The sequence below is a fragment of the Ochlerotatus camptorhynchus genome, unplaced genomic scaffold (assembly GCF_037179485.1).
Source record: "Ochlerotatus camptorhynchus isolate MF236.1 unplaced genomic scaffold, CSIRO-AGI_Acam_v1.1 ptg000103l, whole genome shotgun sequence".
Classification (NCBI taxonomy): Eukaryota; Metazoa; Arthropoda; class Insecta; order Diptera; family Culicidae; genus Ochlerotatus; species Ochlerotatus camptorhynchus.
In genome coordinates this window covers 1,472,136-1,498,764 of record NW_027040593.1, presented here as the reverse complement: position 1 = coordinate 1,498,764, position 26,629 = coordinate 1,472,136, and the positions used below count along the sequence as shown (strand labels likewise).

Here is a 26,629-nt window from a genome sequence, read left to right as displayed (position 1 = left end):
TTCAGTAGGAATCGGGAATCGAACTTTGTCTTGATTCGTGCTCCTTTTCCGCCTTCTATAAATCCCTCTCCTCATCCCCCAAAAAAATCTACCAACCAAACAATAAACGATGAATAAAACATCGCCCTTGCCTGCCCTGAACCCACCATCCCATCCCCGCACCGTTTGAACTTTTGATATCCTCGGCTCTAGGAGCTGCAACTTTCAACCATGCGAGTCTGGCTGTAAACAGCAATCACAGACAAACAATCGGTTCTCGAATTGGAAATTAAATGATAACATGATGAATTAAGCATCTTTCCTGGAATGGGCCCCGGGCCGAAGCCCTAGGCCTCCTTTTCCATTTGTTCGGCATGACGAAAAGCGTTTCTGTTTATCTATCATCAGAAGGCAATTTCGCTTCTTTGATGATCGCCGCACCGAGTTCTGGGCAGTTTATCTTAGATTTGGGCTCATTTTCCGCACGACCTGTCATCGTTGTCGTCCTTAATCTACTCGCTCTCTCTCTCTTAAAGTGTGTGTGTGTGTGATTTGATAACTCGAAGAAGAATACTTACTGATGGCACCCACGCCGATCACTGTGTTCGGTTCCAGCTTGGCCTTCTTGGTTGCCAGGTCCTGGTTGTTGTTGTCCGATGCCGGTGCCATGACTGCTGCCTGACTGAGGAGTTCGTCGCTACCTCGCTGCGAATTGGGAGAATGAGATAAAGAAGGAGGAAATTTTTAGTGAAATGGAAGCTTAGCTATTCAAAACGGGTGGAGGGAACTTGAGAGCCCAATTTGAATGCATAAAACATGTATGTACTTAAGTATTAAAAATCGCAATTTATCAATGCAAAACGAGATAGGTTAACTCTGGAGAAGTTCGCTGAAAAGCAAGGTTGAATTGGATTTCGTTCAAGTTTTAGTACTTTTTCACAATAATTTCGATTGAAAATATGGATAAAAGTAAAACAGCTTGTCTCACATGTTCGTATGACCTAGACCTAGAATTATGTAAATTTTGCTCTGAAACAATGAATTGTCGGCTCCGTAAGGCTAACGCGATTGAGTCTTTCAAATAAACGAACTAGATTAAAAAAAAATCCTTAAAACTGAAGATTTATAGAATTTAAGCAAAGTGTTGAGATAAAATAAGCAAGACACTTTCAGGCAATTAAAAATGCAACCGAGAGCAGTTTAGCAAAATGCTAAAAATACAAAGTAGTATTCTAGTACTACGAACCAAATTCAAACAATTCGTCATCAGACACCCTTCAAAGTCTGAGGAAATTTAAAGAATGCAAGACAATGAACCGATGTTTGGAAAATTTGGCAATTCTAGCATAAGTGTTAAATTTAGCATTTCTGGCATGAGTGTTTAAGAAAATCTAGTACTTTGAAAATGCTCAAACTGAGGAGAAAACAAAAGCTTGGATTTATTAAAAAAGTAAAACCATGCGTTCTAGTAATCCAGTGTACTTGAACTTTTTAAAACAAGTTTGATAAGTTCTTCTGCGGGAAGTTGATTTGTTTTAACAAAATCACTAAATTAATCTACGTGCAAAATAATGTATTCTAGTACTACATACATAACTGTCACTATGCTGGCCTGAACAGATTAAAACCAACTTGAAATAAAATTACCCGAGCAGTTTAATTATCTTCATATCTAGTACCTCATACTGGATTAAATTCAATTTTGAATGCTATCAAACAAATGACCCAAGCATAATCTAATCTAGTACCAAATAGAATTACTCATTTGTTCAGGAACTTTCTTACTGCAATTTTGATAAGTTCTTCTGCGGATAGTTTAATTGCTTTTACGAAACCATTACATTAATCTACGTGAAAGGATTGTGCAAAATAATTTATTCTAGTACTACCGAAATAATTGTCACAATGCTGGCCTAAGCAAATTATAACCAACCGGTGGAAACTAATGATTAAAAATGCGCTCACTACTTGACTAGCTTATTGGTCTCAAGTACTTCTATAAGCGTACCTCATTATAGTCGAAATTCTAGTACTACACTATGTTTGTTTTGATTCGTTGTGAAAGTTAGACAGATAAAATGAAAATAAATTGGATTTTCCTATGTTTCGAGGGGTTCATTGATTAGCTTGGGACCGAAGAGAGGACCAGAGATGAGCCAAAAAGTTGAGCACGTTTCTACGGGACCTTCTGGTCTTAGTGTTACCGCTATGTTAAAACCATCTCATGAAGCCTGATTCTTCAAATAAAATTACTGAAGCAGTTTAATTATCTCAACAACTCAACAATGTAGTACCTCATATTGAATTTAAGCCATTTGATTAATTTTGAATATTAAAAATAAGAGAAGAAAAAAACACCATATAATACGATCTAGTACCTCAAATTGCATTTAACTCATTTGTTAAGGAACTGTTTTACTGCAAGTTTGATAAGTTCTTCTGTGGAAAGTTTGTTTTTACAAAATTACAAAATTATTCTACGTGAGAGGCTTGAACAAAATAATGTATTCTAGTAATACATAAATAATAGTCAATATGCTGGCCAAAACAGATTAAAACCAAATCATGACAATTGGTACTTTAAATAAAATTAACTAAGCAATTTAATTACGTTCATATGATTCAATCTAGTACCTCATATTGAATTTAACTCATTTTATCAACTTTGAGTTAGTTCAGTCTACCACCTCAATAGGAATTTATATAATATGATCGACTTTGAGTTTTATCAAAAAATAATTACCGCAGCAGTTTAATCATAGAGGTAACTCTAAGACTAGAAGGTCCCGAAATAACGTGCTCAACTTTTTGGCTCAGCTCTGGTACTCTCTTCGGTCCCAAGCTAGTCGATTCACCCCTCGAAACATAGGAAAAACCAATAACGTCTCATTTTATCTGTCAAACTTTCATAGCAAATCAAAACAAATATTGCGTAGTACTAGAATGGGGTACGTTAATCGTTTGCTTGGGACTAATAGGCTAGTCAAGTAGTGAGCCAATTTAAAATCGTTAGTTTCGTATTGATTGTTGGTTTAATTATCTTCAGATAAGCAAATCTAGTACCTCATATTAAATTTAACTTATTTGATCTGGAAAGTTTATTTGCTTTTACGAAATTACTAAATCAAGCTACGTGAAAGGTTTTTACAAACTTATGTATTCTAGTACTGCAGAAATAGTTATCAATTTGCTAGCCTAAACAGATTAAAACCAACTTATGAAGACTGGTGCTTCAAATAAAATTACTGAAGCAGTTTAATGATCTTAATATAACCCAATCTAATACCTCCTGAATTTAACTCATTTGATAAATTTTGAATGTTATAAAAAATACCGCACAAGTTTAATTATCTTCATATAATCTAATCTAGTACCTAAATGAACTGAACTCATTAGTTCAGGAACTGTTGTACCTCAAGTTTGAAAGGTTCTTCTGCAGAAATTTTATTGGTTTTTTCGAAGTCATTAAATTAATCTGCGTGTGCAAAATAATAAATTCTAGTACTACAGAAATAATTGTCGCTATGTTGGCGTAAACAGATTCAAATTTTCTGAGGCATAACATCTCTGATCACGGGAACTAAAGCAGTTGGTCCCCGGTTCATGAGTTGATGGGTCGATAGGTAGGGTCCAGGTGTGGGACATGCTTCCCTGGCGTCGGTAGCATTGATGCTCAGCACGGAAAACAAGATTTTCCAGGTCTTCCAGGAGGAACGTCTTCCAGGAGGAAAGTCCTCCAGGAGGCAAGTCTTCCAGGAGGAAAATCTTCCAGGCGGAAATTCTTCCGGAGGAAAGTCGTCCGGAGGAAAGTTTTCCAGGAGGAAAGTCTTCCGGAGGATAGTCTTCCAGGAGGAAAGTCTTCCAGAAGGAAAGTCTTCCAGGAGGAAAGTCTTCCAGGAGGAAAGTCTTCCAGGAGAAACGTCTTCCAAGAGAAAAATCTTCCAGGATGAAAGTCTTCCAGGAGGAAAGTCTTCCAGGAGGAAAGTCTTCCAGGAGGAAAGTCTTTCAAGAGGAAAGTCTTCCAGGAGGAAAGTCTTCCAGGAGGAAAGTCTTCCAGGAGGAAAGTCTTCCAGGAGGAAAGTTTTCCAGGAGGAAAGTCTTCCAGGAGGAAAGTCTTCCAGGAGGAAAGTCTTCCAGGACGAAAGTCTTCCAGGAGGAAAGTCTTTTAAGAGGAAAATCTTCCAGGAGGAAAGTCTTCCAGCAGGAAAGTCTTCCAGGAGGAAAGTCTTCCAGGAGGAAAGTCTTCCAGGAGGAAAGTCTTCCAGGAGGAAAGTCTTCCAGGAGGAAAGTCTTCCAGGAGGAAAGTCTTCCAGGAGGAAAGTCTTCCAGGAGGAAAGTCTTCCAGGAGGAAAGTCTTCCAGGAGGAAAGTCTTCCAGGAGGAAAGTCTTCCAGGAGGAAAGTCTTCCAGGAGGAAAGTCTTCCAGGAGGAAAGTCTTCCAGGAGGAAAGTCTTCCAGGAGGAAAGTCTTCCAGGAGGAAAGTCTTCCAGGAGGAAAGTCTTCCAAGAGGAAAGTCTTCCAGGAGGAAAGTCTTCCAGGAGGAAAGTCTTCCAGGAGGAAAGTCTTCCAGGAGGAAAGTCTTCCAGGAGGAAAGTCTTCCAGGAGGAAAGTCTTCCAGGAGGAAAGTCTTCCAGGAGGAAAGTCTTCCAGGAGGAAAGTCTTCCAGGAGGAAAGTCTTCCAGGAGGAAAGTCTTCCAGGAGGAAAGTCTTCCAGGAGGAAAGTCTTCCAGGAGGAAAGTCTTCCAGGAGGAAAGTCTTCCAGGAGGAAAGTCTTCCAGGAGGAAAGTCTTCCAGGAGGAAAGTCTTCCAGGAGGAAAGTCTTCCAGGAGGAAAGTCTTCCAGGAGGAAAGTCTTCCAGGAGGAAAGTCTTCCAGGAGGAAAGTTTTCCAGTAGGAAAGACTTCCAGGAGAAAAGTCTTCCAGGAGGAAGGTCTTCCAGTAGGAAAGTCTTCCATAAGGAAAGTCTTCCAGGAGGAAAGTCTTCCAGGAGGAAAGTCTTCCAGGAGGAAAGTCTTCCAGGAGGAAAGTCTTCCAGGAGGAAATTCTTCCAGGAGGAAAGTCTTCTAGGAGGAAAGTCTTCCAGGAGGAAATTCTTCCAGGAGGAAAGTCTTCTAGGAGGAAAGTCTTCTAGGAGGAAAGTCTTCCAGTTGGAAATTCTTCTAGAAGGAAAGTCTTCCAGGAGGAAATTCTTCCGGAGGAGTCTTCCGAAAAAAAGTCGTCCGGAGGAGTCTTCTGGGAGGAAAGTCTTACGGAGGAAAGTCTTCCGTAGGAAATTCTTCCGGAGGAGTCTTCCGGAGTAGTCTTCCGGAGTAAAGTCTTCCGGAGGAATTCAACCTAGGGAAGTCCTCCAACAGAATCTAAGATCTTCCCACAGCCCTCCTCGAAAAAAAAACACATCATCATCAAATTACAAACACACAATCAAAATCCAACCACACCAACTGCGCTCGCAACGAACGCAAAACCGCACCAATGAATCAAAACCTGTGCTCATCAATTTCCCCCGAAAATTCCCGCACAACCGTTGTTGGATCCAGTTTCAATTTACACCCCCCACCACACCCAACTCTCCGCAAAAAGAAGAATATATATAGGCGAAAACTAGTACCACCTCAAGGCACCCACCGACCAACATCGTCGTCATCATCGTCGTTCGTTCGTTGAAAGGAAAGTGCCTTCGGGCGAACTCACGAAACACAAGGGGAGAGGACCGGGCATGGTTTGTTCACAACAAAAGATTAAAATTTTTGGACTCCCACTCAGACGGTACAATGTACAACACAAGGGTAGGCCAGGCAGGCCAGGCTCGCGGTGAAATCCGAGGGGATAAAATCCTGTTGCTTGGCTGGAAGGTGGGTGGAGGAAACCTGGCGGCAGTGGTTTTACATGATAATGGTAATAACATAAAGGTAAATACATTCCATTGAAAATGAGGGAGATGTGAAGGTGTGTCTGTGGCTCTCTCTCTCTGGGTGTGTATGTGTGTCAGTTGGTGTACACAATAGGCGGGCTGTGGAAAAGGCCAGGAAAAGTGTGTATGTGGCTTTCAACGTTTCATGGCATGTACCTGATTCAGAAGGTAATGGGAGGGGGTAGCAAGGACCGGGGGAAAAGGATTGAAAGATGAAACATTACAAAGCACACACAGAAAAGTGCCTGCAAGCGGAACAAGTGGAGCATAAAGGATTGGCTGTGCGGAAATGGGTTTTGGTGGCGAGGGCAGGCAAGGTGAGGAAAATGTGATGAGTAAGGAATTATGAGGGTAGCCGTGTTAGTGGAGTTTCTTTAATGGGAAAATTTGCTGTAAATTTTCCCAAATGTAACATTCAGGAGGTTTGACATTGTTGATGTCCCGGACAGGGAAAGCCCATCTCAATTAGTAGCGAAATTTGTCCCATTATTCTCTAGTTTACACAAAATTCCCACCTCATGCCGGCTTCTTCTACGGATCTCGCACGTGATTTTCACTTTTTACGACCACTGCCATCGCCTGTGGTGGGAATTCCGGAAAATTGAATCTCCCTTCCCAAAAGCAGAACCCCTTAATGTATGCTCACCGAACCGAGACAAACACACGGACGAGAGAGCACGTTTTTGTTTTGCTGCCACGTAGTCAAAAATTACAAACATTTCCCCAGCTTCCACTCCGTCCGCTCTTGGTTCAGGGCCCGAAAATGGTGAAAACCTTAAAGCCGTAAAGAACGCTTCAACGTTCAGCACCTTGCAACAGTGGGCTTATCCTTTCTCGCAGCAACATCTCAGCGCCTGCATACATTCAGGGGGAGGTCGAAAAAAAAAATTGAAAATCCTTATCTCGATCCGGAACCTCTCACCGCTGGGAAAAAAAAGCTGTGCGTTGTATCGAGAGCGAGCGAAAATCGGAAACCTCATCATGTTTGGTCCCTCCCCTTCCATGTGGGCCAGAAAAAAAGAAACCCCTGGCTTAACAAATTGAAGCTCGGTCAATTTCTTCATAGTTTTACACATTCCGGGTTTTTCGACTGACCCAAATTAATCACGGAAAAAGAAACACGGCGGAACGGCCAGCCGGTTTGGGATGGTGATTTTTGGTTTCCGGACCGGATATTAGCTTAAGTGGTGTACTTTAAAGATTTTATCCCTCAATTTTTAGCGATGTTTTTTTTTTTGGCTATTAAGGGAAAGAGATCCCAAATCCCATTTTGCGGGAATCACCCCCAGAATCAAACGATGCGGGACGATTTAAGGAACAATTTGGGTGGTTCTGTGCCGGTTGATGTGGTGAAAATATGATGAGTACCAGAACGAGATAGAAACATCAAAATCGAGTTAAGGGGCAATTTATGTCGAAGCGTTTTTCAAAAATACAAAACTATTTCAGATTGCAAAAAGCAGTCGTCAAAGCATTTCTGCTGATATTCTTTTAAATTCGAACCAGCCAAGTCTCAATCGCAAAACGTCAATTGATTCGAAAGCTCGGAAACACTTTTCCACCTTCCACAAGAGGCGATAAAACGGTGCACGCTGCTAAATGCACTTCGGAAACATAGTTGCCGATGCTGTGTTCTACAAAGTGGCATTCGCTGCAGCCAATCGCGCGCGAGTCTCTCGTATCAAGTACCCCCACTTTGGCACACACGTACCAAGTTTTCAAGAGCTGTGCAGAGAACCAGGGAGCAAACACGTGAAGTGCACATACAGTGCAGGAGTTAATAAGCGAGTTGGAAATTCGCGGCGTTCTAGAATTGGTTCATACAATTTAGAACTCGGAATGCGATAACGATTTTGCGATCAAGTGCAGTACTAGAATGAAGCGGAAATGTTACAAGGTAACTGTGCGGGTGATTCGATTTGAAATGAACTGGTCATGACGGGGTGAGAATTGTTCACGCACGCAAGCTCGCATTTGGCACAATGGAAAATTATTCCGCTTTTCCAACACGCATATGTAGGTAGGCATGCATGCTGCAAAAGACGGGAAAAAAACTAGGACAGGAGCAAGTCGAATAGGCTGTCCCTCGGGCTTTTAGGTGTATGATTGAAATTAACGACATCGGAAAATGCAATCGAACCTATAGCCAGTAGCTGTTAACCTCGAATTATTTGGAAGAAATAAAATGTAAGAGGTACTAGAATTGGTACCCAAGTTTGTTGTTTTTCCATGAGAGGAATTTCCATTAGAGCAGATCTTTAATTTGGAAGCAAAGAAAATGGGATTGCATCATTGGTACAAACACAAAATTTCACAATCAAGCAGTACTAGATTACATTAACCATCCTAAACACATTGAAGTCGAAAATCGATTGAAGAATCGATGGACGAAATTTCGATAGCACCGAATGATGAAAAACGTTAAGAAATGCCTAAAAACATTCAAAAACTTGTCTATGTGAAACAATGCAGTACTAGACTTATTATTTAGATTATAAAAGTTTTGCTCGACACCAACAATTCTCAAGGTTCACTCCAAAATTGAAATTAAGATGCAGTTAGGTTCAACGAAGAAAAACAGCATAACAACTCCAAGTAACATTGCCTTTACAAATCTAAATAATATTCTGCGGAACCCTCATAAAACTAAAATTGTTTCTTAGGATAAGCCGTTTGTATTGAATACGTACTATAATAGGCAGGGATTTCCATAGAGTAGATTTTTAATTTGGAAGCAAAAAAAATGATTGCATCATTAGCACACACACAAAATCTCACAATAAAGCAGTACTAGATTATATTCACCATTCTAAATTGTGATACAAATATGTAACATTGAAGTCGAAAATCGATGGAAGAAACTTTGATAGCACCGAATGATAAAAAGCCAAGAAAGCTAAGTCTAATTGGGTTCATTTAAGGCTTAGTACTGATTTGTTTGCTCCCTAGTTTTGAAATTCCTAGTTATACAGTACTAGATCATAATTCAAAACTGCTTAACGAGGCTGATATTTTTTATGAACTAGGTACTTTGGTACGATTATTCCCTCTCAGATCCAAAATAGTCCCAAAACACGTCTACAACAATGGTTTACGGACTGCCCCTGAAGCGAATTGATGCAGTACTAGAAGGTATTGAGTATTGATATTCTAAGTAAATTTATATCCAGTAAACAAGCACAGCGCTTCTGTTTGAGAATTACTGGAAAGCGTCTATCGATTAGTTTTTATTTTTCACGAAGTACTAGATTTTTACAACATAAAATAAGAAAACTATTAATTTTCTCATTTCAAAACAATCACAACGAACCGATCTTAAAAACCGAGGAAACATGATTTTCGTTTAAGTATTTCCCCATTTGAAAACGAAGTCCTAGAATGCCCAGTAAGATATTGGTTTAGAAATTTGAAGAATTGCAAGCTCGAAATACATTTCAAAATGGCTTCAATGGCAAAATGGCTTCAATGTCAAATTGGCTGATGATCATTTTTTGGCACCATTCTTCTCGTTTTCTGGGCCTTGCTGAAGTTTTTGCGCCATGTTTGGCCGTTCAATTTTGGGCTATTTTAGGCGCTTTTTGATCATTTTGAAATGTTAAAGCGCATTTTTCCCGTTTAGACGGGTTTGGAATCAGTTTGGTACTGTTATTCTCGTATTCTGGGCGACAGATTGGAATCAGTTTGACAATTTTGGACCATTTTTGGCACCATTCTTCTCGGTTTTCTGGGCCTTTTTGACGTTTTAGCGGATCATTTTTGGACCATTTTTGGCATTCTCCGATCATCTTGAAATTTAAAAAGCCAACTTGGTACAAATTTTCTCATTTTAGACAGTTTTGGATCATTTTCTGGTCATTTAAGAATTTTGAAATCGGTGTGGAGCTGTTTTCCTAGAACTCTGGGCCTTTTTTACGTATTTGGGCCATGTTTGGCGTTTTTTTTTAATTTTGTTTTGAATTTTTTGAGCATTCTGGTCATGTTGGAAATCTTAAGTCAGTTTGCGGTTCAGTTTGATAATTTTGGACCATTTTTGGAACCATTCTTTTCGTTTTCTGGGCCTTCTTGGCTCAATGTTTGGCAGATCATTTTTGGACCAGTTTAGGCGTTTTATTAGCTTTTTCAAATTTTAACACCAGTTGGCGCATTTTTTTCACGTTTTAGATCACGTTTGGCGTTTTCTGGCAATTTAAGAATTTTTCTCGTATTATGGACCATTTCGATTTGTTTAGGCCTTGTTTGACGTTTTTTTTGTACTATGAATTTTTGGAGCACTTTTATTTTTTGAGCAGCTTTTGTTTTTTTTTTTTTTTTCATTTTGAAATTTTAATACCAATTGGAAGTCTTGGCCATTTTGACAATTTTGGGCCTTTTTTGGCTCGTGTTTAGGGTCATATTGATTTTTTTTTATTTTGACGTTTTCTTACAATTTTGGAATTGTTAAGTCATTTTGAAGTCTTGCTTTGAAGTTTGGTTCGTATTGGTATGACCATTCCACAATTCACCTTGAATGAATTGACAATGTCTATTCGGTCTGATGACAATTCGGCCTGATGACAATTCGGCCTGATGACAATTCGGCCTGATGACAATTCGGCCAAATGACCGTTAGGCCTAGTTACCATTTGACCTGATGACTATTCGGCCTAATGACTATTCGGCCTAATGACTATTCGGCCTAATGACTATTCGGCCTAATGACCGTTCGGCCTAATGACCGTTCGGCCTAGTGATCATTCGGTCCTGATGACCGAGGGGGTGAATGTGACAATTCTGTGATCGGAGTTTTCTTATCAAAAAATTATCGTAGATCTTGAAGTACTAGAATATAAATACAAATCGAATTATAGCACTGCTCACGAGATCAAAATTGACGTATTGAGAACCCATTATAGTACTAGATTTCAGCAATCAATTTTCTGATTCAGAACGTATATATACGAAAATTTCGTTTCGCAGGCATGTTGAATGGAATGATTCTACAATCGCAGTATTTCATAAAAAAAAATCTCAACACTTGAGCAAAAAGTACTAGAATATAAATTCAAAGCGAATTATAGCATCACGAGGTCAAAATTTAATGAGGATGAAAGCCATAATTATTTAAATAATACAGTATTGGTTCGGTACGTGTAGTACTACAATAGGGGAAATGGATGTAATGTCGGCCTAAATGCCCCTAATTTGGGCCCATACATAAACTCAGCAATCGACTAAATTTTCAATAGCGCCCAAAAATATCCATTAGTACCGTCCCAATGGAGCGTTCATCAAGCTAAAATTGATAAATAGCAGATTTTTTTAGCGATGGGCCAATCTAAGATCCATAGGCCAACATTAGAGCCATTTCCCCTATGTATTATAAATTTCAGTACTAGATTTCAGCTATAAGTTTTCTAATTAATAAATACTAAAATTTCGTTTCGCAGACATGTAGAATGGAATAATTATACAATCATTATTTCATCAAAAATATTCTTAGAGCTTGAGATAGAAGTACTAGAACAGAAATGCAAAGCGAATTATAGCACTTCTAATGAGATCAAATGTACATGAGAATGAGTGTCATTATTTAAAAAAAACAGCATTTGTACTGTAATGGCAGTACTAGAATATGTATTATATATTCTAGTACTAGATTTTTGCTGATAAAATTTAAGATTTTGTAACTTAAATGTAAAATGAAACAATTCTATGGTCGCAGTAGTTCATCACAAAAAAATCGTAGTACTTGACCTAGAAGTACTAGAATATCAATGCAAAGAAAATTGTTGCACTGCTCATGAGATCAAAATGTACATGAGGATAAGTGCCATAATTATTAAAAAAAAGCAGCAGTTTTGTTTCTGTACTGGTAGTACTATAATATGGATTGTGTATTCTAGTACTAGATTTCAGCTATACATTTTCTGATTCAGATCGAATGAATTTAGAAAAAAATCTTACGTAGAAATGTAGAATGGTTGGTTTTCTTTAATAAAGGCCGTAGGCTGGTTCTTCACTGTGCAAAATGTATAATGAAACAATTGAATAGTCGCAGTATATCTTCAAAAAAATTCTTAGAACTTTAGATAGAATTGCTAGAATATAAATTAAAAGCGAATTACAGCACTGCTCATAAGAAAAATTTACATGAGAATAAGTACCATAATTATTTAAAAAAAAAACCGTATGGTTCTATACATGTAGTACTAGAATATGGATGATATATTCTAGCACTAGATTTCAGCTATACATTTTCTGATGCAAAAGGAATAAATTTGAAGATTTTGTTACGAAGAAATGGACGTAGAAGGGAACAATTGTATGATCGCAGTATTTCATCAAGTAATTTCATAGTACTTAAACTAGAGAAGTACTAGAATATAAATGCAAAGCGAATTATAGCACTGCTCATGAGATCAAAATTTACATGAAGATGAGTACCTTAATTATTAAAAAAAAAACAGTATTGGTTCTGTAGTTGTAGTACTAGAATTAAATACGTTTAATCGCGTGAAGTACTAGAATAGTATATTCAAATAAACGCCACGTCAACGAACACTCGATTTCCACTAACAAAAAAGGTACTAGATCACTACCCCTCGTTGCAACTGATTCTATCGCTTTTGACATTTAATTTGTTTCCCCCCTTGCGCCCAACGAAATCCCACAGCAAATTTATTGCATTGGTCGGTACCGCGGTAACGGCAGCACCAGGTGTAGTAGTAGCACAAGATAACCACCGAGAGCGGCTCCACCTCGGTGGGTGTTTGCGGTGCGCTCATACAGCCAACCAACAACAGGCCACCGCTTTTAATGCTCACTTTGGCGTGTTCCTTTTGCCAACAATAACCGGAGGAAAATTCCCAGTTGCGTGATGTGCGCTCGGTGTCTAAGCGTGCGGGTTGGTAATAATGCCGAGCTGTTGTGCTCGTTGGCTAGCAGCACCGAAATGAAAGGATTCAGCTAGCTGCGAGCAGGTTGCTTCTTTTACTATTCATTAACACTGATCCCGAAGTGGTTCCCGAGAGGGGGCGCGCCGGTAACAAAGCAAGAAATGACTACGGTCGTAGGCTGCCGGTGGAAAATTGGCGAATTTCGTTCTACGGTGCATGGAAATGGAAATTTGGAGCGGTATTAGGCGCGTCTCCAAGGAAAGTTGTCGGTGTCGAATTTGAAATGATTAATCAGAACAAAAATCAACCAACTTTGGGATGGAAATTAGTAACCCAAAATACTAGATTCTATCAGCTTCCGGACGCAGTTTTCAAGGACTTTCGGCTCCGTGAAGGTTTATTAAAACAACTGAGCCTTACCACACAAACGAATTGAAAAAAGGACTTGGATTGTGTTCTTTATATTTTTCAAATCAACTTCTACCAATGAGGTGAGGAAATTAGTATAATTTAAGATGAAGTACTAGATTAGTTCAAACCACCCAGCTAGCCTTTCCATCCGTTTTATACCGTTATCGATGACCAAACCTACCCTGCAACGCCCCGCAAATTTCCTTCGCTATCAAGAAACGTCACCTGTGCCGACTTTTTTCCATATACCATCGGTGACATATCGATTTTCAACCCCACGAGTCGTACGACACATGTCAACACACTCTTCACCCCACTCGCACAGTCTCTTTGTTGAGTGACACCGATTGTGATATAGGTAATGTGAGTGTGTGGCGTGGTAAATCTCCCTTGTGTCACCTCCTGCTCCGTTTTCCATCTCCCTATGACACGAAATATTGCATTATTTTCCACAGTAAGTAGTCCACCACCAACCGGCAACGTCGACGACGACGACGACGACGGAGAAGAAGATGAATGTTGAAAAGAAATTCTTGTCGTCAGCGCACTTAAGATGATTCGCTCCTGACAGACGGGCAGACATACCGAGACAGACAGACTACCAGTCGTCATCGTAGTCGCAGTCGTCGTCGTCGTCGTCGAGAAAAATTGCTCTTGTTTTACATGAATTGGAAAGACACATGTTCCGTTTCCATCAAGCAGAGGGAGAATATCGTACTGTTCCAGTTTCGATCCAACTACCGTTTGGAGTTGCAAAATGCACCATCCGTCCCCATCGAAGCGTTATTCCATAACCGAAAAATTCCCACAGGGCAGCTCTCCTGTCGACTATTAATTAACTCATCAACGGAAAATCGCGCTGCACTTGTCATGTGTGTTGTTGCATCGCATCGACGACGACGACGACGACGACGACGATGAGGACGAAGGCGGATAGGTATTCGGAGAAACATATTCATTTGAAGTAAACACAAGTATGAATATTTAACAAGGCCGAACCGTGTTTTCTCCTGCCTTTGGATTGTGCTGCAGAGCGAAAGTGGATTCTCGGAATAATTGAAGCAGTTTAACGTCAGTTGATATGTGTTCACAAGCAGATGCAGCTCGTGGCTGGTACTGGAAATGGTCTTGCATTTTCATTCCAGGAAAATGATTTTATACAAACAACAGTTCCAGTAACCATTCTAGTACTACATATGTCAAATTGTTTATCTTTTTTTAAATTTTCGTGTTCTACTTACATTATTTAGAAATAAATTAAACTTGTTTAATTCTGTAATACCTGCATAAAGAAAGAGAGCAGAATTAGTAATTTCCATTGAATTCCACCACCTTCACTGCGTATCCTTGAAAGATACGCGTATCTTATCTACAATGTGCATATTTCTTCTGTGTCTTGTCTCGTCGAGTAGTCGAGTATTAGTACAAGACACTGAATAAGTCTGCACATTGTAGACGCAATACGCGTATCTCAAGGATAAGCAAATAAGGTAGTGGAATTAAATATAGATTACCAATCCTTATCTTTTTATTTATACAGGCTTAATCGTTTCATATATACGCTATTCTAGTACTTCATCAAACATTCGAGCAAGAATTTTGCCAAAAATAACATGATTGATTACATTATTGATTCAACAATGGCAGCACTTGGTTCAGGGCACAACAACCATAATGAGTAGCTAAGAATCTTAGTTCGTTTATTTGGAAGGTTCAATCGCGTTAGCTTTCCGGAGCCAATAATTCATTGTTCTTTGTTTGTAACGAAATTCACTATCTCTAGTAGGAGTTGGGCCGAATACTCGAGGCTTACCCGAGGTTAGAGGGGTACATTGTCGAAGGATAGGATCAGGAAGTAGCTACGCATGTCCAAATGTTTGAGCATCACAATCTAGCACTTCATTTTTCAAAAAAAGGTTCTACTGATCTGCACCTTATTGTTATTGTTGAGATAAATATAGCTTTCATTTGAAACTGGTTGTTCACCAAAATCTTAAAATTGGATTTTAACAGCCAAAGCAAAACACCTTTAGGCGACACAATGTGCGCTGCGCGTTAATGAAGTACTAGAGCAGTTCCAGGCAAAATAGCAAATTTTTTTTAATCGACGTTCTCCGATTTGCCTGATTGCTTGTTGCTAAAATTCCGCCATTTGGATCTTGTAAAATTTTCCAAATGGCGTCGTGCAAATTTTACAAAAAAAAATTAGCACGATAACGGGATTTTTGATTGAAATTACGTCTGAGACAGAGCTGTTGAAAAAATTATTGCTTTTCTGGGATTTTTTTTTTTTTAATTATAAACGCTTAAAAATTGACAAAAATCGTAAAAAAGATTTTTTTTAAATTTGTTAAACTTTTTGTTAAAATGATTCAACATATAATTTATACTAAAACAATGCTATTTGAGTAATTTTAAACCGTTTCCTGTTAAAAATACACGATTTTGGTCAGTTGTGTCTATAGTATTGAACAATAGCATTTTTCATGAGCTTTTTTTTTTAATCTAAAATCGGCAACAACATTTTGAGATTTTTGGGTTTTTAACATTATAACATTATTATTCAAGAGATTTTTTTTAAATTGATTTAAATTTACAAAAAATCGGACTGGGTCATTTTGAGATAACCAGATTTATAATATTAAAAAAATAATAATTGAATGTACTAAAAAAAATGTTGTACATTTTTTTTTCAGAAAAACATAATATTTCTCTACAACTTTGTCTTAGACGTCATTCTGATCAAAAGTGCCGTTTCTATACTACAATTATTTGAAAAACTTCAAAGACGCCATTTTGACAAAAAATATCCCAGATCCAAAATGGCCAAATTTTAGCAAACATTTTAATCTTTGCTTATCATAAATAATTATGCTATGCTTCATGCAAATCGGAGGAGGTCGGAGTGGAACTGAACCTTTTAAAGATTTTGCTAAACGAAGTACTAGAATATCTCCTGAATTAACACGGAGATTTCTTGGATGTATCCTTTGAGCCATCCGAACATGACTAAATGTCGATTTGTCCTCTAAGTTCTTCCGATTCTAGAGGAAGAACCACTGTAGAGCAGTTCCACGCCAACTGACCAACCGACTATACTTTTCCCTCTCAGAATTCCATGAAACCTCGCATAATTGTTCGCTATCGTTGATCTAGATAAAATTGATAAATAGCGGATTTTTGGCGATGGGCTCAATCTTAGATCCATAGGCCAACATTAGAGCCAATTCCCCTATCCCAAAATTTATTTGAAATTAAAAAAAGGTCACGAAAAATGCAAACTTTAGGAATGTTTCAGGGAACTGCAGTTCTGGAAATTTTCTAAGGGTGCAGCAAATAGTAGTTCAGCAAACTTTGTAAAAGTTCTAACTTCAGTGAACATCGTAGAAGTGCAGATAATTTTTAGAAATTCAGTTTTTTAGGACATCATCAAACGTTGTATAAATTAAGCTAATTTTGTAAATTCGATAAAATTTAGGAATTTTTATTGACTTCATTGAGCTGCGTAAAACTACAGGAACATCGTAGAAATGCAGATGATTTTGTAGAACCTCAGTATTTTTTTTTAGAACTTCATCAAACGTTGTAGAAATTTGGAGATTTTTATTAAAGTCTAAGGATTTTTAACAGATTTCATTGAGCTAGTTTCACGAAGCGGACATTTTTAGAACTTCAGCAATTTTTTAAGAACGTCATCAAACGTTGTATAAATTCTGACATTTTCGTTAAAGTTCGGGAATTTTTAACAGACTTCATTGAGCTTCATAGAACTACAGGGAAACCGTAAAAATGCTGAGAAATTTTTAGAACTTCAGTAACTTTTTTAGAACTTCATCAACAAAAAAGTTTTGTTCAACAACGTTGAACAAAATTAGCGATTTTTTTAGAAATTCTGACATTTTCGTTAAAGTTCAGAGAATTTTTATTGACTTCATTGAGCTTCGTAAAACTACATGAACATCGTAGAAATGCAGATAATTTTGTAGAACTTCAGTAATTTTTTTTTTGAATTTCATCAAACGTTGTAGAAATTTGGAGATTTTTAACAGATCTCATTGAGTTTCGTAAAACTACGCGGACCTTTTTAGAACTTCAGTAATTTTTCAAGAACGTCATCAAACGTTGTATAAATTCGGATATTTTCGTTAAAGCCCAGGGATTTTTTACCGACTTCATTGAGCTTCGTAAAACTACAGGGACATCGTAGAAATTCTGGAAATTTAATAGAAATTCCGGGAACTTTGCAGAGCTTTACACAGACCTGCAGAACTTCAGGAAGCTTTGTAAAAAAAGGACAAACCTTCGTAGAAGTGGGAACTTTGTACAAATCTGGGGAGCTAGCATAAAGTTTAGGACACTTTGTTTCATTTCAGGGATCATCATAACAGTTTTGTAACCTTATTTCAAATTCAGAGCACTTCGCTATAATTTAATGGACTTGAAATAGTTTGGGAAACTTCGTAGAAGTTTGAGAATATTTGTAGAACTTCAACCAACTTCATAGAAAATCAACGAAATTCTTAGAAATACAGAGAACTTTTTAGGACTGCAGCATTTTTCGTAGCCATTGGAATAAGTTCTTAAAACTTCAGGGAAGTTTTTAAAATTTAGGTAACTTCGCAGAAGTACGGCAAACTTTGTTGACGCTCGTGGACCTTCGTTGAAATTTCGTAAAAGCTCAGTAAATATCGTTGAGCAGCCATACAAGTTGTGTTTACAAAACATAATAGGCCATTTTCAAATGTAACGCGACATTTGTGTTATTGTTCATCAAACTGGCCAGAGGGAGTCTTCCCTGATTCTAAAAACGTAAATATTCAGGAATGTCAGAAGAAAGCACTGAAGAAATCCCATTTTTAAGTCATTCTTCAAAGGAGCAGAACCAGTCTTCGGCGGTTTAGGGACAAAAGGTTGAAAGAGCAATAGGTTGAAAGACAAAAGTTCGAAAGATAAAAGGTCGACAAACAAAAGGTCGAAAGACAACTGAAACTGATTTGTCATGATTTTAGACAAATTCTCAAAAGTAAAATACGATTTTATAATATTTTCACTTTTTGAAAGCTGCTCGTTCTTTAAATATTTGGTTTTCATTGATTTTCCTGTACTCTTGAATGCTACAATACAAACTAATATCTATTCAATACACCCTTTTTAAAAAGATTACTCTTAAAAATAATTTGAAATACTGTGATTGAATTTTGCATTTAAGACCTTGAGTTTTAAAAATGTACTCTTCAAACTTTGTACTTTGTGAGTTTTAGGTTTTGAAATAATAATGAGAAATCAAAATCTCATGTTGTTACTAGATGTTTTCTGCCTTTCTGCCAGTTCTTTCGAACAATTTCGAGAAACTAAGATAAGATATTAGAATCCTATATTTTCCAGAGATTTTTCCTCCTTCAGTTTAAAAGTAGTGCTTTAATGTAAAAAAAACATCAATACAACTTACTCGTTCTTCCAAAAAAAATTAAAAAATTTCAATTTTGGGATTTCGTCGATTTGTCCTTTCGACATTCTGTCTCTCGTCGTTTTATCTTTCGACCATTCGTCCTTTTCGACCATTCGTCCTTTTCGACCATTTGTCGTTAGGACTTTGTGTCCCTCCGACCTTTTGTCTTTCAACCTTTTGTCTTTCAACCTTTTGTCTTTCAACCTTTTGTCTTTCAACCTTTTGTCTTTCGACCTGTTGTCGTTCGACCTTTTGTGCATTCGATCTTTTGTCCATTCGACCTTTTGTCTTTCTACCTTTTGTCTTTCGGCCTTTTGTCTTTCGCCTTTTTTGTCTTTCGACCCTTTTGTCATAGATTCGTCTGCGGCTGTTAGTCTCGGTAAAAGAAAAAAAAATATTTATTTAAAATACATTAACAGTAAAGTTGAACCTGCGTTTCAAAAAATCGTTAAAAGAATTATTAAAATGAAGATTATTAAAAAAAATAATTATCCTAACTCCTCTCCGGGATACCGTGATATCCCAAGAAATCGATTTAACATTTCCCGGATCCCAGATAGCGAAAACCGCCGGGAAATGGAAGCTCTATTTTGATCTGAACCCACTCTCTAAATAGCTGTAGATTTGACCACGAAGTTCATTGCAGTGCTAACTCCAACCGACCTCCAGATTTGTTTCGGAAGTCTTATTGAGCTACCATTGGAACCGAAGTCCTCTGAACATTCAACTGATTTAAAGTCCCATGAGTTTTTAGAGTCTTCTAGACCCAGGAAGTCCTACGGCTATACCCCTCAATTCTTCTGGATTTTCTCTATTTGGTTAACCTTTTGACTTGACCCAGATAGAATTTCATCATATTGACCTTGCCTCCAAAACTAGCTACACTCTGTAATCCCTCCAAGCTTGACCACAATGTCATTGCAATCTCCGTCGGAAGGCCATAATTGGGCCTTACATGCCAAGGTCCATTCAACAAATGCCTTTCAGGGGAAGTCTTCATGTGAGTGACTTTTTACTAAGCGGACAACGAAGTCTTCCAGAGGACGAAATCTTCCAGAGGACGAAGTCTTCCAGTGGACGAAGTCTTCCAGAGGACGAAGTCATCCGGAGGACGAAGTCTTCCGGAGGACGAAGTCTTCCAGAGCACGAAGTCTTCCAGAGGACGAAGTCTTGCGGATGACGAAGTCTTGTGGATGACGAAGGCGTCCAGAGGACGAAGTCTTCAAGAAGACGAAGTTCCAAACGACGAAGTCTTCCAAAGAACGAAGTCTTCCAAAGGACGAAGTCTTCCAGATGACGAAGTCTTCCAGATGACGAAGTCTTCCAGAGGATAAATTCTTCCAGAGGATGAAGTCTTCCAGAGAACTTAGTCTTTCAGAGGACGAAGTCTTCCAGAGGACGAAGTCTTCCAGAGGACGAAGTTTTCCAGAGGACGAAGGCTTCCGGATGACGAAGTCTTCCAGAGGATGAAGTCTTCCATAGGATGAAGTCTTCCAGAGAACGAAGTCTTCCAGAGCACGAAGTGTTGCAGAGGACGAAGTCTTCAAGAAGATGAAGTCTTCCAAAGGACGAAGTCTTCCAAAGGACGAAGTCTTCCAAAGGACGAAGTCTTCCACAGGACGAAGTCTTCCAAAAGAGGAAGTCTTCCAAAAGAGGAAGTCTTCCAAAGGACGAAGTCTTCCAAAGGACGAAGTCTTCCAAAGGACAAAGTCTTACAAAGGACGAAGTCTTCCGGATGACGAAGTCTTCCAGAGGATGAAGTCTTCCAGAGAACGAAGTCTTCCAGAGCACGAAGGTTTCCAGAGTACGATGTCTTCCAGAGGAAGAAATCTTTTAGAAGACGAAGTCTTCCATAGGACAAAGTCTTCCAGAGGTCAAAGTCTTCCGGAGAACGGAGTCTTCCAGAGGACGAAGTCTTCCAGAAGATGAAGTCTTCCAGAGGACGAAGTCTTCCAGAGGACGAAGTCTTCCAGAGGTCGAAGTCTTCCAGAGTACGAAGTGTTCCAGAGGACGAAGTCTTCCAGAGGACGAAGTCTTCAAGAGGACGATGTTTTCCAGAGGATGAAGTGTTCCAGAAGACGAAGTCTTTCAGAGCACGAAGTCTTCCGGATGACGAAGTCTTCCAGAGGATGAAGTCTTCCAGAGAACGATGTCTTCCAGAGCACGAAGCTTTCCAGAGTACGATGTCTTCCAGAGGAAGAAATCTTTTAGAAGACGAAGTCTTCCATAGGACAAAGTCTTCCATAGGACAAAGTCTTCCAGAGGTCAAAGTCTTCCACAGTACGAAGTCTTCCAGAGGACGAAGTCTTCAAGAGGACGATGTTTTCCAGAGGATGAAGTGTTCCAGAGAACGGAGTCTTCCAGAAGTCGAAGTCTTCCAGAGTATGAAGTCTTCCGGAAGACGAAGCCTTCGAGAGGACGAAGTCTTGCAGAGGACTAAGTCTTCCAGAAGATGAAGTCTTCCAAAGAACGAAGTTTTCCAGAGAATGAAATGTTCCAGGGGACGTAGTTTTTCGGAAGATGAAGTCTTCCGGAGGACGAAATTAATGTTTTCCTGACGACGATACAATAGACAATATTCAATGAATTTTGCAAGTTTTGCTTCCCTTACGATTGAGTTGACCGTAGAGATCTGGTCCAAATGAAGCGTCCTGAATAAATCATGCACACCATTTTGGCTTTCCCATGGGCACTAGTATTAATGTACAATCTTGAAGTGAATATTGCAAGATGTTACTAAATACTAATGCATTTTCAAGACTGAAATGAAATCTAGTACTGCAACAGTTATTTATATGCAGAGTGTTTGGAATGCCAAATCCAAGTTCAAAATCTGAAACATTTTTGTTAAATAAAAACAAATGATTTATGTCACGCTCACAATCTTTGTGGCATCGAAGAAATAATTCCTTTTTAGTTCTGCTCAGGACTCCTATAAATTAATTGAAATACTATTCATACTACCATTGTGACTCGCCTTTAAATTCTTTAAAAAAAAAATACCAACGGAATACTCCTCGGAATTTCCTTAAATTTTCATTGGAACTATTCCCGGATTTTTTCTTGAAATTAGCTTCAAATTGTAATTATTGTCAAAATTTTCATTAAATTAATTTCAGAATATTACTTCTTCCTTTGGACTTCTACTAAGATTTTTTTGCAATTCTCATCCCAAACTATTTAGATTTCTCCAGACATTTCTCCTTAAAATTTATTTGGCATTCAAGCCAGAACTCTCATTTTTGAATTCCTTTGAACTTTTCCTGGAACAATTCTCTGATTTAATTGAAATTCTCAATAAAGCACATTCTCCAAAAAATACCCATGGAATGGATTCCTTTCATCCCAGACACTTATTATCCTCAGAATTCCCTTGGTCTTCTCCTCTAAATTGTCTTGGATTTCAGCTCAGTAGTATCATGGAATAGTCCTCAGAATTCATTAGGAATTAACCTCGGAAATTCCTATGATTTGTTTTTTTTTTAATGTCCTTTGAATCCTATTCAGGGTTGACTTGTAATTCTACCTCAGATTTCGCATAGAATCTGGAGTTCTACCAAAAAGATGTTTCCCTCGCAGCTCTTCCCAGAAATCCCTTGAAATGAGTTTCTAAGAAGTTATCATAAAATTCCATGCTCCTTAAACATTATGCAAGGTCCTTAACGGATTTTTTTTATTCATTGGATCTTGGAAAATGTCCAATGTCCGGCATCAATGTATCTTCGTTCCAGATTATTCTTGATTACTCCAAGCATAATTATTTGTAGAAAACTTTGCATAATTATTTGTGGCGGGCAATTATTCACATTTTTGCAAAAAATCGGATTTTGATTATTTTACAAATTTTAAAATAACGTCCTTGAAATTTTTCATAAAATTGTAGCGCGGAAACGGCACTTCTGATCGAAATGAAGACTGAAACAAAGTTGTAGTGAAAAAAAAATGTTTTTCTGGGGAAAATATATAGAAAAAGTTTTTATGAATTGCTGGTAAAATACAAAAAAAAATTAAGGACCTAAATATTTCATAATGTCATTGCCCGATTTTTTATTCTTTTAAATAAGACCTGAAAAATGCAAAATTTTATGGACAGCAAAAAATTTACAAAAATCGTAGAACAAAAACTTGTGGTCAATTTTAAAAATTTCCAAAAGCTTGCCTTTTTCATTAGATTTTTTTTAATATAAATTCGGGCAGGACATTTTAAGATATTTGTGATCGAGCAAATCTCCCTACAATTTGTACAATCGAATGACTTTAACAATCTAATTGACATTCGAATGACTTTACCAGTCATGTCAGCTGATATTCAGTTGACTGTCAACTACCTGCCAACTGTTTTTCATTGGAAATTATCTTCAAATTGAAACCTTAAGTCTTAAAACAATTCTCGCAAACGAAAACAACAAGCTCCCCCTCAATAAAAACCAAACAAAAGACCGCTCAGTAGTGCCATTAAATCTCCATTAAAGATTAACCATGGTTGCTTCGGCAAATGAAACCGACCACAAACCCACCCCAAAATGGCCCCGACAAAAAAAAAGGGACTCGCGTGAGCCGTGTATGAAAATGACAAGCGTAAAACTGGAAGCCCTCGCCCCTACTTCCCCGCTTCGCCTTGTTCCGTTTCCGTTCGTCTTCGGAGAGCCAACAGGGAAATTTCTCAAATTAACCCTCGTCATTATGATGTTCTTGGGTTTCTTGGCGGTCAACAGTTGGCAACATTCGTGAGAATGCCTCAAAGTCATTTATTCCCATGCGAAGCCACCAGTGGCTTCTTTCCGGGGCGGAGAATGTAATTGTTTTCCACTGACGACCAACGAAAGCTAAGCCACCAATTTTGCCTGCAGTCGTAAAAGAAGGACTTTAGACAGAGAGAGAGAAAAAAAAATTAAGAAACGTGTCCCCTTCGAACTGAAACCGAAAAATAAAAAGAACAACGCTCAAAGTCAGTGTATAAAGATAATGCTTTATTAAACTGACGCTTCTTGGCATTTTCCATCTTCTCTTGTATTCCCCTCCTTAAATTGGAGGGGCGGGGAAAACAAACGTGAAAATTCCATTGCCAGCCAGAATCTCAAACAAAAAAAAGGAATATGGGAAGGAGCAGACTTTAAAGGCCTGTTGCTCCCGCTTGAGTCTCTCACACAAATAAAACGCGACATAATTCCGCGACTAAGCTGCCGGGGATTAGGGGACTAAGGCGCAATACCTCGCTGGGCTGGTTCGGTTCGCTCGCTCGTCAACTGACTGATGTTTGTTTGTTTGCTGGGGTGGAAATTTTGCGATAAGAAAACGCTATGAGAATGCTTTTTTTTTATCTTTTCGCCTTTTTCCCGGTGCCGGGAAATTGATTGATCGTAACGAGGTAGAACGCGTCTCGCAGAAGCAGTTCTCCGGAAGACGGTGACGGGGATTTCGGAAAATTGTCGGAACATGATCCGAGGATTCCGACGTTTTCCGAAATCAATTTTAATCAGCACTTGCAAACAACTACATTCCGGGTTTTATTTTTTTATTTTTTTACTTTAACGATGAGTGATGAAAAAAAAATTGTGAAAATGAATCGTCATGCTCAAATTTCAAACAGCAGTTTTAATTAACCATCCATCCAATTACCGACACGTCAATCCGTGTTTGCATTCCAGCAGCTTCGGGTTTTCATTGGCTCGAGTGGTACAATCCCATTTGAGCTCCGGATGATCGATTTCCGTTTCACCGATTGCGTGTGGTTGAACGAAATTGCATCAATCGGAAAACATAAAAATCAAATCCTCTTGACATTTACAAACCGGGCTTAAGTAGTCTCATCTTGGCAAGAGTGGATATGAGTTGGTGAATAAATCAGCATATAATGATTTAGGTTTCGATTTTTTTGAGTTATCTACATTTTACGAGTTAGGTTAACTCTATGAATTGTAAAAAAGGGAACTGATTTCCAATTTTTAGATTTGGAAACCCACTCTAAATTACGATATTTTTCAAACTTATCACAAATTACAAAGCTAAAATTCTTGAACGTTAAGATTTACCTAAACTATTGAAACTGATCTGAACAACGATTGCTGTTGCAATAAAAAAAAAGTTCACAATATAGTAAAATTATAATACAATGAAAGTTCGATCATCGAATCAGCTCTCACCAAAGTTGAAAAAGGCCAGTACATTCTTCCAGGTGCGGCTGATTGTTTACAAAGTTCCAGTAGTCCGTCGAAAACTCACCTGAAAAGAGAAAATAATTGAGGATATATGAGAAACGAGGAATTATTTCATTCTTCAATACAAAAAGAAATGCTTTATGTCATTGGGCATGAGTAGCTTACGATTGGAATGCTATTCAGTTTGGTTTTTCTTCTCCGAAGTCAAAATATAGTCAATTGGAAAGATTTTCATCTGACATTTTCTGGGTTCTAAGTTGCTGTTAGAGAACAAAAGGGTTCGTTTTGTCGACTCTTTTTTAACCTTGATGTAGACTAGAAGACGATCAAGTATGGATAGGTGTGTTGGTGTGTAACTTTGAATCGTGTATCAAATGGTTGAAAATTGATTGCAATTGGAATTTGATGTGTAGGGATGTATTTTTAATTGTTGATTATTTATGGAGATCGCTGATCACCTGATGATCTTTGAAACATCTTCTGAGCAACCTGGTATCGTGAGTGAATATCTTAGAGACGTGATTTTTTGGTGGACAGTTGAAGATCTTCAAAACAATACTTGATCAACCTGAAGTCTTGAAATATATGCTAAGTCACCTGGTATAATGGGAGAATATCTGGGAGATGAAGTCTTGAAAAAGTAACCTAAGTTTATCTTGAGGATCTCTGATCACCTGATGGTCTACTGAATAGTTTCTGAGCAACCTGGACTCATGAGAGAACATCCAATAAGTGTGATTTGAATTGATGGATAGTTGAAGATCTTTAGAATAATACCTGATCAACCTGAAGTCTTGAAAAAAATATCAAGAGGACTTCATGGAGATCTTAGAATACCTGAAGATCGTTGGAATGATTTCTGAGCAGCTTGGTATCATATGAGAGAATATCTGTTTGATGTAAAAAAAGACGCAAGCGCTTTCATGCAATTCTGTGAAGATCCATGCATTTCCATGAAGTTCTATAATATACTATCAAATTCCCAGAACTTATATGATGTTCCCCGATCTTTTATAAAAAAAAACTCTGACTTCTATGAAATTACTTGAACTTCTATGATTCTCTCTGAAACTTTAAAAAAATTCAAATTCCATAAAGTTCGCTTTTCTTTCTGAAATTCTCCGATTTTTGTGTGAAGCTCATCGTATTTTTATGAAGCTCTTAGAACTTCTATGAAATAACCTCAAACTTCTCATAAGTTCCCAAAACTTCTGTAAAATTCTAAAATCTATATTAAATCCTCTCAACTAGTCTGACGCCCTCTCAACATTTACGAGAAACATCTATAAAATCATCCAAAGAAATTTGAAACAGAGTTCGATTCGTGTTTCAAACCTGCTCAGAAATAAAACAGAATAGTCGAGCAGCCGCAAATTGGTGCAAAATAGTGCTCGAATATTGAAACTGCTACTCAGCATTGTGAGGGGAGCTTTTCTGTTCTAGTTTCAAATTGAAACAGTCCATGCGAACGGCCTTGATATTTCGCAATTTAGGTAAATTTTGTGTCCATTTCAGAAAAAAAAATTCACTTTTGATAAACTTTTGAAGCCAAATGGACTTGAAGAACATAATAAAACCAGGAATTTTGCTTAGGTTATCCCCTTTGAAATCTAGAGGGAAAGGGTAAAAATGGAAAACTATGCATATCGACTTTTCAATCGAATTTCGATCGAAAATCCGCCGGAGGTATTTTCTATAATTTCATGTTATTTTCGATGCATCACTTTCAAGCTTAAATACTCCATCTGACGAATTTCATCCTAAAGCTTTTATGGGAATGGCAGTACCCTCCTCATATTCCAATGATGCTTTGTGGATGAATAGATTTGGTCTACTAAATCAGCTTTT

The 26,629-nt window shown here is 38.1% G+C and overlaps 1 protein-coding gene across 9 annotated transcripts in view; it reads right to left on the bottom strand.

Moving 5' to 3' along the window:
• The window catches only part of heph (polypyrimidine tract-binding protein 1 heph), a 727,070-nt gene that overhangs the window by 143,321 nt on the left and 557,120 nt on the right, over nucleotides 1–26,629 (bottom strand). For 8 of the 9 annotated variants that reach the window (XM_065219372.1, XM_065219375.1, XM_065219376.1 and 5 more), the window contains one exon: nucleotides 558–684. In XM_065219372.1, coding sequence (XP_065075444.1) covers nucleotides 558–684 — 127 coding nt within the window. Of the gene's footprint in view, nucleotides 1–557; nucleotides 685–24,766; nucleotides 24,788–26,629 lie in introns of those variants that run through there. The other variant, XM_065219380.1, reaches the window with a different exon arrangement.